Consider the following 15409-nt stretch of genomic DNA (forward strand, 5'->3'; position numbering starts at 1 on the left):
GCTGGACAAGGGAGGAGTTGCAGAGGCAATAGTGGATCCTTTGCAGCGGTGTCACGACACTGATCTGAGCAGGGAAGAGAAGAGAATGGGCTTCAGACATTCCACAATGGCAGTAGTGGAGGCTATTGCGGCAGCATCATGACAGTGATATACTGCAAGAATGGTGATATCTAGGGTTTCCGTGAGGATTCCACGAGGTTAGCTTTAGGTGAGCTCCAACAAGTGATCTACTGTTTCAGATTGTCCACAAAACCCCTTTTAGGGTTCTAAAGACATGTCTTGGTATTTCGTATCATAGAAGGGTAATTTGGGGATTTAATATCATAAATTAAGGCTGATGTCATCACTTAACAGGGTTCTCTAACGGAAGGGCTACGATTGATAGTCTTTAAAATACAGGGGTGGGGAGTGGTATTTTTCAAAGAACATGGGGGAAGTGGTATTAAGGCAAAGTACTGGGAGGGGTGTGTAATTTCCTTTTTTTTTTTTTTTTTTTTTTTTTTTTTTTTCATTAAGATTAGAAAAGAATATATTAAAATGAGTGAAAAGGGTACAAATGAACTACAATTGTAGCCCTCACAAGAAAAAATAGAGTCAACTTGTCTACCTTCGGCATTGCTATCTGTAGACAGGAAAACCCCATAAAAGGAAAATCTCAAGAAGACCTGTGAAGAGGTTTATCTTTGGCATCTCAACTTAAGTCATTCAAAACAAACTGAGGAGGAGTTCCAAACCGAAGAAACCCTAGTCAGAGTAGCATGTTTTGTCAATCCGTTCGCCACCATATTAACTTCATGGAAACAATGAGTAATCTTCCAAAAGATACTATTTAAGTACCATTTAGAAGACTACCATCTCTGTTTAAAGCACCATGGTATCATGTCATCTTTTATAAAACTTTCCACTAATTGCCAGTCACTTTCCTCCCAGATCAGAGATAGGTTAAACTGTCTTGCAATCTTAACCGCATCAAAGAAAGCTACAAACTCTGCCTATTAATTCGACGCAATACCTTCATATCAAGAAAAACATCAAATAGGGACACCATTATGATCTCAAAAAACCCCCACCCACTCTTGAGTTCCTAGGGTTCCCTAAAGAACAACCATCAATGTTGATTCTTACACAACCAACTTGGGGATGCCTCTAGAAAAATTCCGTAATAGTTTGAGATTTTACGCCCCCCGCCCCCTTTTTTTGCTAAAAGAATATTTTTATTGAAAATAATAAGAAAAAGAGAACATCAGTACAGAGCAAAGAAAACAGAAACCTCATTCTCCTAGCTCCCCACCTTATACAATGCCATCAGCAGGGGGAAAGGAGAAACACATTAACAAAATCTACAATTTGGTCTACCATTAGCGTCTCTACCAAGGAGATCCACATTATGGACAGAAAATACAATATTTGATTCTGAAACTGCAGACTTTGTTACATCTCTAGCTAAATAGTCAGTGACTATATTGGCCTCTTTGAATTTGTGAGATATTTTCTAGGTGATACCATCTAAGTATAATTTCAGAAAAGTCCATCATTGAGTAGCAAACCATGGGACCTTCTTTTGTTGCACCAATGTCACCACCGCACTAGAGTCTTACACCACCCATAACTGATTTATGCCCATATCTCTTGCACGCATAAGGCCTTCCATAAGCCCTTCCATCTCTGCTTCAAAAACTCCCATAATCCCCATAAATATTTTATAGGATCCCAACACTCTTCCCAAATGATCTCTAAAAATTCCACCTGCACCCGCTTGACTAGGGTTACCCATTGAGCTCCCATCAAAATTCAGCTTGATCCAATTTATATAAGGCTTACTCCAGAAAACCTCTAAAATTAGTCTAGAAGGCGCAGCCTGAATACTCAAACCCAACTTCCTACAACACATAATATCAGCTATAGTTCTAACAACACCTTTATTACTAGGCTTGTTATTCCTTAACTCATCAATGATCACTTGGCAAACGTGCCTAGGATGCCTCAATCTATCATCATGCCGCCTCGTGTTCCTCTCTCTCCAAATATTGTCTGCCACATGACCAACCCCATCTCCCAAGCTTCTTTGTAGCAAACATGACTAAGCATTCTTTTCCACCATTGGAAGAGCAAAGGCACGGATCCAGGATTCGTCCACCCAATATTGAAACAGCCACATAAGAATCTCCATATTTTCATAGAGAAGGGGCAGCGGAGGAAAATATGGTCCACAGTTTCTTCTTCCACACCACACATGTTGTACTTTGAATCAAGAGCAATCCCTCTCTTCCTCACCACATATTTCGAAGGCAACTTCCCATGAACCAGACACCATCCAAAGGTGGACATCCTAGGTTGCAGCTTTTTACACCAAACTAGAGGGGCCCAAGGAACTTTAGGATTACGAATCCTAATTTCCTCCCAAGCCGACTTCGAATTAAAAGATCCATCCAGAGAGCATTTCCAAAAGCAAATATCCTCACAGTCATACAGAGGAATTTTAATATTTTTAATCAAATTAAAAATATCATTCACTGTAAAGGATTGTACTTGAGGCAAATTACACTAAAAATTATCAATAAATCTGGCAACCTTCCCTATAGAAGGCAGATTGCCACTCTGCCCCACCTCCGCAAGCTCATGAACTGAGAACCCACCAAACCATTTATCAGTCCAGAAGTTAATCTTCCTACCATTTCCAACCATCCATCATTCATTTGACGAGATGAAACTCCACATTTTTCTGACGCCAGGCCATATAGAAGACGACCTGTAACCAGACCTTAAGGAATCGTCCCCCTTTAAGAATCTAGCCCTCAAGAACTTGTATGCCAGTGAGTCATCAGGCTTGATTCTCCACGCCAGACTGCTAAGAAGAGATTTATTCAAGTCTCTAAGTCTTCTCAATCCGAAACCACCTTCCTCCTTCGGCCTATAACACATCTCCCATTTGACAGTAATTTTTTTGGAAGTATCAACCTCGCCAGTCCAAATAAAGTTCCTCATCCATAGCTCCATAATAGGAATCAAGGAAGAAGGCCACCAATAGATTGCAAAATTATGATTAACCATACCCAGAATAGCGGAGGACGCAAGCTCCACTCTCCCAACCATAAACAAAAGTTTCCCTTTCCACCATGCAAGACGGCCTTTTTACCTTGTCCAAGATCGAAAGCAAGACTCCTTCACTCTTCCTTTGAAAATCTCCACACCCAGGTACCGGGTAGGGAAGTTATACACCAAAATGCCTAGCTCATCAATAATAGCCTATTTTCTCTAGGCAGGAAGAGAGCCAAGGAATAGCTCGCTCTTCTCAAGGTTTATCCGATGTCCAGAATATTCCTCATATCTAGAAAGAAAGACCTTTAGGTTCTTCACATACCTGATTGAAGCATTGGAGAAAACAAAAATATCATCCGCGAACAAGCTGTGAGTTGGGGTTGCAACTCCGCGCAGCCCATTTAGAGCTTTTATTTTCCTCTTGGCTACAAGATCAGAAAGACCTCTACACAGCACGTCCTCCACAATAATAAAGAGCATAGGGAAAATTGGATCCCCTTGACATAAGCCCCTTTCTACCCCAAAATATCCCACCGACCCACCATTCAGCAGAATCAAAATTTTAGCAGCCTAGAGGAGTTGATGAATCCTGGTGTAGATACCGAATTTTTTCACCCCCCGGCAATGATGACAATATGAAGGATTACATGTTGGATATTGTAGACTTGGAGAATTTTCAAACTTAGAGTAGAAAATGACCAATTTTTCCTATAAACTTTCAAGAGAAAATGTTTTCAAAAATTAGAATTTGATGTTGTGGATTATTGTTGTTTGTCCCCTCAAGTCAGACATTACACGTTGATGCGAGATATATACGAATCGACGCTCGATTCTCTCTTTCATTATATGATCTGGGTCCCTACTTTATGTAAATTTTCATAAAGGTTTCCGGTCGAGACTATAATCATGTCTAACATTGGATAGTGCTCGGACTGAGCTTTCTAACGACATATTACATGTCGAATTCTGACAAACGGTTTGAAAGATATGACCCCCGAAAGTTGACTCCAAAGTTCAGTATCAGATTCCATTCCGAGCAACCAAAGAGTGCCACATGGCGCCCAAACCCCTTTGTCCAAAAGCAAGCCTTTTTGGACAATTCTCTCTAGTTTTTTAGTCCCACATCAGAAATAAGAGAGAATTGTCCCAAGTCCCAAGGCTATAAGAATAGCCCTTCCTCTCTTCCAAAAAGGAGGAGAAAATTTGGGAGAAGGAATATGGCCCCATGAAGGTTTTTGCTAATTCTCTCTCTCTAAATAAAGAATCCCTCAAAGTATAAAATTTTGAATGTGTAATCCTTCCTTGAGCCGGGAGACCTAGTCCGGTTCGGTTCGATTTTGGGTTTGAAGCACAAAGGTTATCTCTCCTTATTTCTTGATTAAAGCTGGGTTTAAGGTATTTTTCTTCTCCTAATTGCAATTTAGTACTAGTTTATCTAATTTATTAATAATTGTTTTATTTAGATTAATTATGTTTAATTAGTTTCAGTTTTGTTCAGTACGGTTTATTAGACGTGAATTGCTTTATTCCGGTCCAATTAAAGGTATTTAGGTTTAATTGGTTTTTTTTTTTTAACATGTTTACTTAAGTAGATTTGATTTGATTTAGTTTTTTAAAATTGTTTTTTGTTCTTTTAATCTGGACCCTTAGATCAGAATCTTACATGTAACCTAATCCTTCTTCTTCTTCCTCTTCCTCTCTTCCATCTTTCTTCTCCAGCCGCCCCTCTTCACTCCCTTCTCCTTCTTCTCTTCTTCTCTCTTCTTCCCTGCTACTGCAAGCGAACCTGCACTTCTGCTTCTTCTTCTTCTCTTCTTCTCTCTTCTTCCCTGCTACTGCAACCGAACCTGCACCTTCTTCTTCTTCTTCTTCTTTTTCTCTTCTTCTTCCCTGCTACTGCAACCGAACCAGTCCCCTCTTTCCCTTCTAGTTCTCTAGTCTCTACTCTTCATTTCCAGCAGAACCCATCCACCCTTTTCCTCTCTTCTCCCATGGCTGAAACCTGCAACTACTCCTTATTCTTCTTCTTCTTCTTCCTCTTCTTTTCTTTCTTTTCTTCCTTTGCTGAAACCGAATTCCACCATCTTCTTCTTCTTTCCTTCACTTGGCCGCATCATTCATGTCTAAACCTGCAACCAAATCCATCCTCACCTTCATTCCTTCCATTATCGAAATCTGAACCATATCACCATCATCTTCAACCTCACTTCTCCATGGAATCGATCCGACCTTGCCTAGGGCCTTGTATGTGTTTTTTTTCTACTGTTTCTAACCAAGCTCTGTGGCACCATATGTGGTTGACACTTTGGGTTACGAAGGCATCTGATCATGTCAAGAAACCATGAGTAAAGACATTGTTGTTGCTATAATCCTTACTGGAATCTCTGAAATCAGTTTTTTAAATTCGCAATGTGTTTAAGTCTTGTAAAGTTTGATTTTTCACCTTTTTTTTTTTTCTTTTGTTTTGCAATGTAGTTTGATTTAGTTGTTGTAGTAGTTTAATCAAACTCCCATTTTATTATAGCTTATTTTATTAATTTGCTTTGTGTAAATGTAGTTAGTAAAATGATTTAGTCTAATTAGCATAATGTTTATCTCATTAGTCCTTTTGGGGCCTTATGATATGTTCATCTCACCTTTTAGGATTAGTTTAAAATATTTTCAATCCATCTAATTAAGTATAATAATGTATTTGAACCTAGATTAGCGTTAATCAAGTAAACTAGATAGATTACTTAGATCATCAAATCTCATCCATTCAAAGTAGTCTAACTCAACTTACTTTTCCTTGATTCAAAATTCAAATGATTTTTTTTTCTTTTTCCCTCTTCATAACATACGTGGGGCGTAGTCTAGGATGTAGGGTAGTATGGGCGTGGCTGGCCCCCTCAAACCGCTCTTAGCATTAGGCGCGTTACTTGGGTTCTCGGGTTGATAAAAATGAGCCCGTTTCGGTCCATTTCTTTTTATCACAAATAGTGTGTCCCTTTAGAATTAATTGTGTATTTAATTTAGATTCGGATATCTTGCCATATTGATAATCATTAGATTTAGATAGGTTAGTCAATATCATGTTTGCCATGCTTCGTGTTTATTAACATGTTTTTGATACTTGATGATTCTTTTTTGTTTAAATCAATTCATTTTTCTCATGTATATAGGTTAGCTAGTATTCATATTTTGTCCACTCCTTACTCATACCACCACGTACATTTACAACCATTGTATATTTAACATAATAGTTAGATTCCATTTACTTAAATTGAGGTTGTTAATTAAATAATTATTTTAATATTTAATTAAATAAAGTCTTAACTCATTAGATTAATTAAGGTTCATAATGCATTTAATTGACTCTTAAAAGTTGGTTTTAATTGTTTAAATTATTAGATTGATTAGGTTTTCCAAAACTTCCATCTGAAATAGTTAGATTTGGGTAGTTTTCACCATTCAATTCAAGTTTTTATCTTTCTTTAAAAATCTTTTTACCGATTAGATTAATAGATTAATTAGGATTGCAATAATTCATTTCACAAATCATTAGGGATTAGGATTAATCATTTTAATTAATTCAATTTAGGATCTCACAAATTCATTGACCATCCATCTTGGTCAGGCTCAATTAATCGAATTAGTTTAATTTAGGGTTTCATAAGTTGCTAAACTAATCCTAGGTTTAGGCTTATTTCATTAGCTTAATCTAAGACTCATAATACATCAATTAAATCATTTAGGATTTTTAATTTTTAATTAGCATAATCATTTCATTATTTGCATCATAACCTAGCTAGCATAATTTAGACACTTGGCTTAGGGTTTTCACATGTCATGCTTAGATACCTAGTTTAGGGTTTTCAGTGACCTAGATTTAGGACTAGTTAGTAGGGTACATACAAATTTTGGTCAAACAAAAGGAGACCGGCCTTAGTGCCGGGCAGACTGGGTGCTTAACACCTTCCCAGTCTTCACTTGACACTTGTCCAGAATCTTGGTGCAAACTAGCCTTATCCATCAGAGTCATTAGTCTCTCTTCATTGATTGGGGGAGACATTTATGGGTCCTAGACCCTTTCTAGGTGGCGACTCCCTTTTACCCATAACGTGTGTCCCCCCTTTGGTATTTGATGATCAGGGGATACTATTTCATCTCATTAGGGTCGAACCTTAGCGTGTGTACACGCTACGCGTCATATCGCGATTCGGGCGGAGGTCCATGATACCTACAGTGGGGACTCTGCTGGGGAGTTAGACTCTTGATTGACCATTGTTTGTATAGCGTTGTTTGTACCTTATTGTTTGTATATTGACATGTTATTTTTCACTTTTCATCACTTGCATACACTTCTTACATTGAGCACAGTATGCCTTACCCTTATTCACCCTCGTGGTGTAGCTGCCAGGGTCCCTCACATATATTTGGGCTGCCCCCAGTTTCATCACACCCCTTGATACCATGTCATTTGGGCTTAGAATACAGAACTTATCGGCGAGGGTGTTACCTTGCGTGCTTGAGGGAGATCACACACATTTAGGTGTTCCCAAAGAGACGCTATTGGTTAACACTCTGAGATCGATCTGTTTGAGCTATTCCCCTATTGGTATATCAAAGGGACCACGTGCCTCTGATTCATTCTGTGTACACGGGTGATAGGTATATCGGTCTTGTCAAGGTAGCCTTTCCGGTCCTAAACCTAGCCAACATGCATCATGTACTTGGACATAGAACCAATGACTAGAATCAACACAACTAATGTAATATTGTTTGCGGTTCATGTTGGAACCCCTTGTAGTCATTTTTTACCTGTCTCAATCTACCATTCACCAACGGAGGGATTGGATTTATCATTAACATTAAAGGTGCTGGTGTTTATAACTACACCAGTTGTTGATTCTTACAACTGCACCGTATGATTGGTACCGTGGCTATATGCTAACACCACCAGTCTGATGTGGTATATAGGTCTCAACCTGGTAAAGGTTTTACACATGCTATCTCGATGTTAACGGTGGACCCAAATTCGTCCACTATGGTTTTTGGTGATTGATTCAGTGTAGAGTCACCTACATAAGTGTTCTTACAGGAACCACCTTTTCTTGATCCATCACTTGAGAGTCTCTTCAACTTAGGCACACTTCTTTAAGTATGTCGTTAAGTTGATGCCTCTCATTTGAGCTAACTCTTGTTTGGTTTGGTCGTCCTTGTTTGCATATGTTTGGCTAGTCTTGTGTTCAAGTAGGAGAGTGTTGTGTATTGCCATCTCACCGTCTATATTTGTCCTTTTTCGGTACCAATCAGTGCCGCCAACATCTTACCCTAATCAGCCTTTCTCGTTCATCCCACTTAGTTGGGATTGTCCTAGCAACCTCTTGGGACCATCATTGAGTGGTTCTCGATGGCAGGCATTCCTCCATAACCACCTTTGGATAACATGGATAGTCGAATGGCCAGGCTAGAGGAAATGATGGCCAACCTTACGGAGGTGGTACGCACACATATGGTCGCACCAAAGGAGAGGTTCCAGATCAACAGAGTCGCCCTCAAATTCCTAGGTTTGTTCCCCAACCTCCCTACCTGGCCGAGGATGAGTATGACTTCTATGCCAACGCTCCTACTGCCAGGGTTGTTGAGGATCAAGAGAAAAAGGAATAGAAGGATCAGGTCAACCGTTTGGAGCACATTATAAGGAATATGAAAGGGGCAGAAGACCAAATTTTTGATACTGAGGGGCTATGCTTTTTTCCTCAAGCAATCTTACCAGAAATTTTCAAGTGGACATGTGACAAGTTTGATGGAACTGGGGATCCCCATACCCACTTGAAGTCTTTCATTAGACAGTTGAGGATAAAGAAGTTCACAGATGAAATGTTGGGGCAAGCTTTTCAATTCTCTCTAACCGGTTCGGCTTACCATTGGCTTATGTTTTTAGATAAGGCATCCTCTCACACTTGGGAGGACATTATGAGAGCTTTCACCAAATAGTATGGCTACAATACTGAAGTGGAATTAACAAGAAGAGAATTGGAAACTACAAGGCAAATGCCAAATGAAGGTTTCACTGAGTATTTGAGGCATTTCCGTGACAAAGCATCCATGATGAGCGATCGACCAAGTGAGTGAGATCAGATTGCCATGATCATGAGGTCGGTGTGTGGTCCCTACAAGGATGTGTTGTTTGGCCAGGTAATATTGACATTTAATGGACTCAGAATAGCAGCCCAGCAGGTCGAAGATGCCCTCGCCCAAGAAGAGCTCCCCAAGTATAGAAAACTTGCTAAGGAGGCTAGTAGCAACAGAAAACCTTCTACCCAACAGAGGAATTCGGGGTCTAATGCCATGATGGCGATTCTTCCCACAACGCCATTTGTGATTGAGCAAGATGCAACCCCTGCTCCCCATCGTCCTCGAAGGTAGTTCACTGACTTGGGGACTTCTTTGAGTTCAGTTTTGAATCGTTTGCTTCAGGCCGGTCTTATAGTCAAGCCAGAGCCTAGACCCTTACCTGAGCATAAACCTGATTAGTTCAATCCAAACCTGTTTTGTGACTACCATTGTCAGTAAGGTCACGTAACAGATAGATGTTACAAGTTGCAGGAGGCAATCCAAGATCTGCTTGATGTAAAGAAGTTTGAAATCCGGGTCAAGCGACCCAATGTTGCCACAAATCCCCTTCCTCAGCATCGGACCAGTTAACGCCTTGCAAGAAGAGTTAGGAAATTTTGACCCGACTTCCCTTATCATTTTTCTCTCAGTGAAGAGTAGCCAAGCAGAGGCGACCAACGTTGGAGATCTTAGCGGATTTACTTTCCCCCTTCTGGCTAATGTTGTCACTTCTAGTTTAAAAGTGCCTGTAGAGTCAGAGTTGAAGGACGATGAGATCAATGGCCTGTATGATGAATCTGATTTTGAGACTTACACACCAAATCTTGGTTTGGAGCTAAATGCAGTCAAACTTGAAGCCAATGAGGATTATGATATCATTATCCCTGGGGAAGGGTTGCAGGCAAAGCAAAGATTTCCAAAGTCTAACGAAGAGGTAGAGCTCTACATTCGGGGTGAGATAATAGCAGAAACTCGAAGTGGGAAGAACTACAAGGCAGTAGGACTCATAGAACCACCAACAAGGCCAAAAGATCAGGGACTGAACAATAAGTTGATTGAACCAGAGAATCAAGTATTGAGACAGTTGCAGAAGACCCAAGCAAATATATCTATTTGGGGCTTGCTCATGGCCTCTCCTACCCACATGAAAGCAGTGTTGAAATCTCTGGCAAGCATCCAAGTTCCAATTGGGACCAATCCGGCACAACTAGCGAGCCTAGTAGGAGCCGCGTATGCAATGAACTCATTGATGTTTGTAGATGCCGATCTCCCTCTTGAAGGTTCGAACCACACAAGGGCTTAACACATAACCATTGATTGCAGAGGATGTCGAATTCCCCAAGTATTGGTAGATAATGGGTCGGCGTTGAATGTTTTCCCTCTCAAGACCTTTAAACATTTGGGATTTGATGAAGCCGAGATAAAGCCATCTAGTCAATGTGTTCGAGCTTATGACAACACCAAGAGGAGCATGTTGGGAATTTTCACTATGGTGATAGTAGTTGGACCAGCAAAATTCGAGGTAGACTTCCAAGTTATCGATATTCCTACGTCTTTCAATATGATTTTAGGCCGTCCATGGTTGCACAAGGTTGGGGCAGTTTCCTCTTCCCTTCATCAAAAGATAAAATATGTGTTCAAAGGGCAGGTGATCACTATCTTGGCAGATCCTGACTTGGTCAGCATGATGGCATCCATTGATGTGGGGGAAAATAACAATGGTGAGACATCTAAAGTTCGTTTGGGAGGTTTTGAGTTGGGCAGTATCAATGCAACTTTGGGGCCTAGTTCACCGGGAGAGAGATTTGCTTTGATAGAGTTTAACATCACCAACCCCGGAGTAACCAACATGCTTCTTAAAATGAAGTATTTTCCAGGCATGGGCCTAGGGGTGCAACAACAGGGTGACCCAGATATTTTATCTCTGAATGTGAACACACAACTCTTTGGCCTTGGTTATGTTACGACAGAGGAAGACCTAGATGTTAGCCAAAAGATAGCAGCCAAGAAGCAAAAATATGATAGAAATTTCGAGAGATATGAAGAGTTGAAATACAAGAATGAGGGGAAGAATTTGATCCATATGCTTAGCAACGGGGAAAGTTCTGAAGGAAGGCAACAGAGGCAGGTTATCAGCAGAACAAGACCGTTAAGGCTGGGCTAGTCAAGGTTTCGAAGTGGAACAACACGGAAGATGGATCTAAGACCGTCAATGTGACTCCCTATTTCAAAACTCTGAATGGTTATTTTGTCAAAGAAGGGCAGGATTTCTTCTATTGCGGATTCCCAGAACCATGGTTAGATGTGTTTTCAGGGGAGAGGCTACCAGGCTTTGAGATCTTCTTTGATTGCGCGATTGATTGGGAAGATTTAGAACATTACTCACTGAAGCAGTTTGAACAGGTCCAACAGGGATACACAGAGGAAGACCTAGATGTTAACGGTCTCTTCGATGAGGAAATTATGATGATTGGTGGGACCAATGAATCTGAGGCACCTTCACCCCACTTGTTGATTCATCGTGCTGAGGGTGTCATTCCTAACTAGAGTTGTTTGGATGAATTTGTTTACCCTGAGGAGTTGAAATTTGTACATGAAGAGTCGGTCATGTCTGGGCCTAAGTCCTTTAAGTTTGTAGGCAATCCGCTAGTTGTTTCTCCTTCTGTTTCTCTCCATGTCAGAGAAGATATTTCCACTTATGCAGTGTCGGTTTCGGTCGAAGCTAAGTCTGTTGTAATTGTTCCAGTTATTAATGAAATGAATTCTTTCAAGTATATTGCTTCTTCCTCTTCCCTATCCCCTCCATCTCCTGATGATGAATGTTGCGATGATCCATCGCCTGAATTTCTCAAATCATTAAAAGCTTTAAAGGAAAAGAAGGCCAAACCAGTCTGTGAGGATTTCAGGTTGATAAATTTGGGGTTAGAACATGATCCCTGGGAGGTTAGACTTGGCATGTCCCTTGATGAGCAAGAGACAACCCAATTAATCGAGCTCTTAAAAGAATTTGAGGAGGTGTTTGCTTGGTCATACGCCGATATGCCTGGTATTGATGCCAGCATAGTTCAACATGATCTCCCTCTTTTCTCTGATGCAAAGCCATTTCAACAAAAGATTTGGCACATGCGTTCGGATTGGGCTTTGATGGTAAAAGAGGAGATTGCCAAGTAGCTCAGTGTAGGGTTCATTGAGGTGACGAGGTATACTGAATGGTTAGCAAATGTTGTAGTTGTACCAAAGAAGGATGGTCGGATCAGGGTATGTGTGGATTATAGGGACATTAATAGGGCGAGCCCCAAAGATAATTTTCCCTTACAACACATCGATCTTTTAGTGGATAATACTGCGGGGCATGCGCTTCTATCATTCATGGATGGGTTTTCTGGTTACAATCAGATCCAAATAAATCCCAAAGATAAAGACAAGACATCTTTCACTATGGATTGGGGCACTTATAGATACAGGGTGATGCCTTTTGGTTTGAAGAATGCTGGTGCTACCTACCAAAGGGCCGCCACCACTATCTTGCATGATTTGATACACAAAGAGGTGGAGGTGTATGTAGATGACATGATTGTCAAGTCGATTAATCGAGAAGGGCACTTTAAGGCTTTGAGGGTTTTCTTTGAGAGGATCAAGGAGTTCAAACTGAGACTGAACCCACAAAAATGTGTATTTGGGGTGACAGGTGGTATGCTTTTGGGGTTCATGGTAAGTGAGAGAGGCATTGAGATTGACCCATCCAAAATCAAAGCGATAATAGAAATCTCACCTCCTCAAACGGAGAAGGAAATTCGAGGGTTTTTAGGAAGGATCCAATACATTAGTCGGTTCATTTCTCAACTAACAGCCATATGTGAACCGATCTTCAAATTACTGAAAAAGGATCAACCTAAGAGGTGGAATCCTCAATGCCAATTGGCTTTTGATCGCATCAAGAGCTACCTGGTAAACCCACCAATCCTCATTCCCCCTACTCCAGGAAGGCCATTGTTGTTGTATCTCTCTGTATTAGAAACCTACATGGGATCGATGGTGGCTCAGCATGGTCTAGATGGGCATACAGAGCAAGCAATTTATTACCTTAGTAAGAAGTTCACAGACTATGAGACAAGGTACACAACCCTGAAGAAGACTTGTGCAGCTTTGGTTTGGGCAATAAGAAGGTTGAGACATTACATGTTGACCTATTCAGTCTTTTTGGTATCCAGAATGGATCCCATCAAGTATCGTTTTGAGAAACCCGCGTTGACGGGCAGATTAGCATGTTGGTTATTGCTCTTAGCGGAGTTCGACATTGTGTATGTCACCCAGAAGTCCATCAAGGGTAGTGTCATCGCTGAACACCTATCCACACATCTAGTTGTTGATACAAGGCCTTTGAATGACATATTTCCAGATGAAGATGTAGTTTCTGTTGAGATTGAAGATGAGGTTGGCATTTGGCAAATGTTCTTTGATGGAGCCGCCAATCACAAAGGATGCAGAGCCGGAGTTCTACTTATAACTCTTGAAGGGTTGAACATGCCCATGGCATATAGGTTGGACTTTGAGTGCACCAACAACGTGGCTGAGTATGAAGCTTGCCTCATGGGATTGAAAGCAGCCATCTCTATTGGGGTCAAAAGATTGGAAGTATACGGAGATTCGTCGATTGTCATATGCGAAGTCCAAGGTAAGTGGAAAACAAAGGAGGAAAAGTTAAAACCATACCAAGGGTGTGTAGAGTCTCTAATGAAGCAGTTCACAGAAATTAGTTTTGACTATTTCCAGAGGGACAATAACAGGTTTGTCGATGCTTTGGCTACTCTCGCATCGATGGTTGATTTTGGTCCGGGTGAGCAAATACAACCATTCATTATAGGTCAGAGAGATCATCCTTCACGTCAAGGCTTCGTCAATGCCCTGACAGTAGATGGTAGGCCTTGGTTTGCCCATATTGTGGATTTTATCAGAGAGGGGAAGTACCCTGTAGATGCTACCCAAGGAGATAAAAGGTTCTTGAGGCGTTATGCCACCCATTTCATATTACACGAAGATATTTTATACAAGCAATATTTTGATGTTGTACAACTGGTGTGCGTGGATGAAAATCAAGCACAGACAATCTTGGAGCAAGTACATCAGGGAATCTATGGCCCTCACATGAATGCCCGTATGTTGGCTAAGAAAATTCTCCGCCTAGGGTATTTTTGGAATACATTAGAAGCCGATTGCACAGAATTTGTGAAGAAGTGCCATAAATGTTAGATTTTTGCCAACCTCATTCATGTGTCCCCAACAGAATTGCACACGCTGAGTTCTCCGTGGCCTTTTTCCACTTGGGGTATCGATGTGATCGGGAAAATTAACCCCAAAGCTTTGAACGGGCACGAGTTTGTGTTGGTAGCTATTGATTACTTCACCAAATGGGTAGAGGCTCAGTCATACGTAAAACTCACAGCGGCAAAGGTAGCCAAATTTTTACAAGAACATATCATTTGCCGACATGGGATGCCCCATGAGGTGATTTCTGACCAAGGTCAACATTTTACTGGCAAGACACAAGAGTTGTGTGACCAATTCAGGATTGCAAGGCACAAGTCTTCTCCTTATCGCCCTCAAACTAATGGAGCGGTTGAAGCAGCAAACAAAAACACGAAGGTCATACTCTAGAAGATGGTTGATAGGAACAATGATTGGGCTGACAAATTACCTTATGCCTTATGGGCTTATCGGACTTCTATTAGAACTCCAACTGGGGTAACTCCGTATTCTTTAGTATATGGGATGGAAGCAGTCCTCCCGGTTGAGCTAGAGGTCCCCTCTCTTAGAATCCTCATGGAGAGTCAGATTCCAGAAGCGGATTGGCTCAAGTCAAGGTACGAGGAGTTGAACCTCATTGATGAAAAAAGGATGAAGGCAATGGACAACATGAAGAAGTATCAACTGCGAGTTGCAAGGGCTTTCAACAAAAAAGTCCACCCATGTTCCTTGGAAGTTGGAGATTTGGTTTTAAAGGAGCAGAGAGCACCCATTTATGACCCAAGGGGCAAGTTTAGGCCAAACTGGAGTGGCCCTTTTGTGGTGAAGGAAATCCTCCCGAGGAAGGCAATACGCCTTGTAGATCTTGATGGTCAAGAACTGCAGTACCTGACCAACTTAGATCAGCTGAAAAAGTATTATGTTTAGCCTCTGCATTCAGAAAAAAAAAGGGGAATGCAATGAAGGAAAACTGCCTTTGAGGCATGAACTACGCTCGACCTGATTCCTAAATTTTTAGGATACGTAG

General features: G+C 41.0%; 2 protein-coding genes across 2 annotated transcripts; one reads left to right on the top strand and one right to left on the bottom strand.

Annotated features, from left to right (window-relative positions):
* Positions 1-1594: 1594 nt before the first annotated feature.
* Positions 1595-5205, bottom strand: LOC122092225. Its single transcript, XM_042662562.1, has 3 exons — positions 5144-5205; positions 3362-3484; positions 1595-1880 (listed from the first exon to the last, which is right to left on the bottom strand). Exons 1-3 carry the CDS (start codon positions 5203-5205, stop codon positions 1595-1597), a joined length of 471 nt encoding a protein of 156 aa, XP_042518496.1.
* Positions 5206-13170: 7965 nt separating this feature from the next.
* Positions 13171-14793, top strand: LOC122092226. The gene is made up of 3 exons (XM_042662563.1): positions 13171-13813; positions 14003-14293; positions 14423-14793. Exons 1-3 carry the CDS (start codon positions 13171-13173, stop codon positions 14791-14793), a joined length of 1305 nt encoding a protein of 434 aa, XP_042518497.1.
* The last annotated feature ends 616 nt before the right edge of the window (positions 14794-15409 follow it).

This window comes from Macadamia integrifolia, chromosome 10 (genome assembly GCF_013358625.1).
Source record: "Macadamia integrifolia cultivar HAES 741 chromosome 10, SCU_Mint_v3, whole genome shotgun sequence".
Classification (NCBI taxonomy): domain Eukaryota; kingdom Viridiplantae; phylum Streptophyta; class Magnoliopsida; order Proteales; family Proteaceae; genus Macadamia; species Macadamia integrifolia.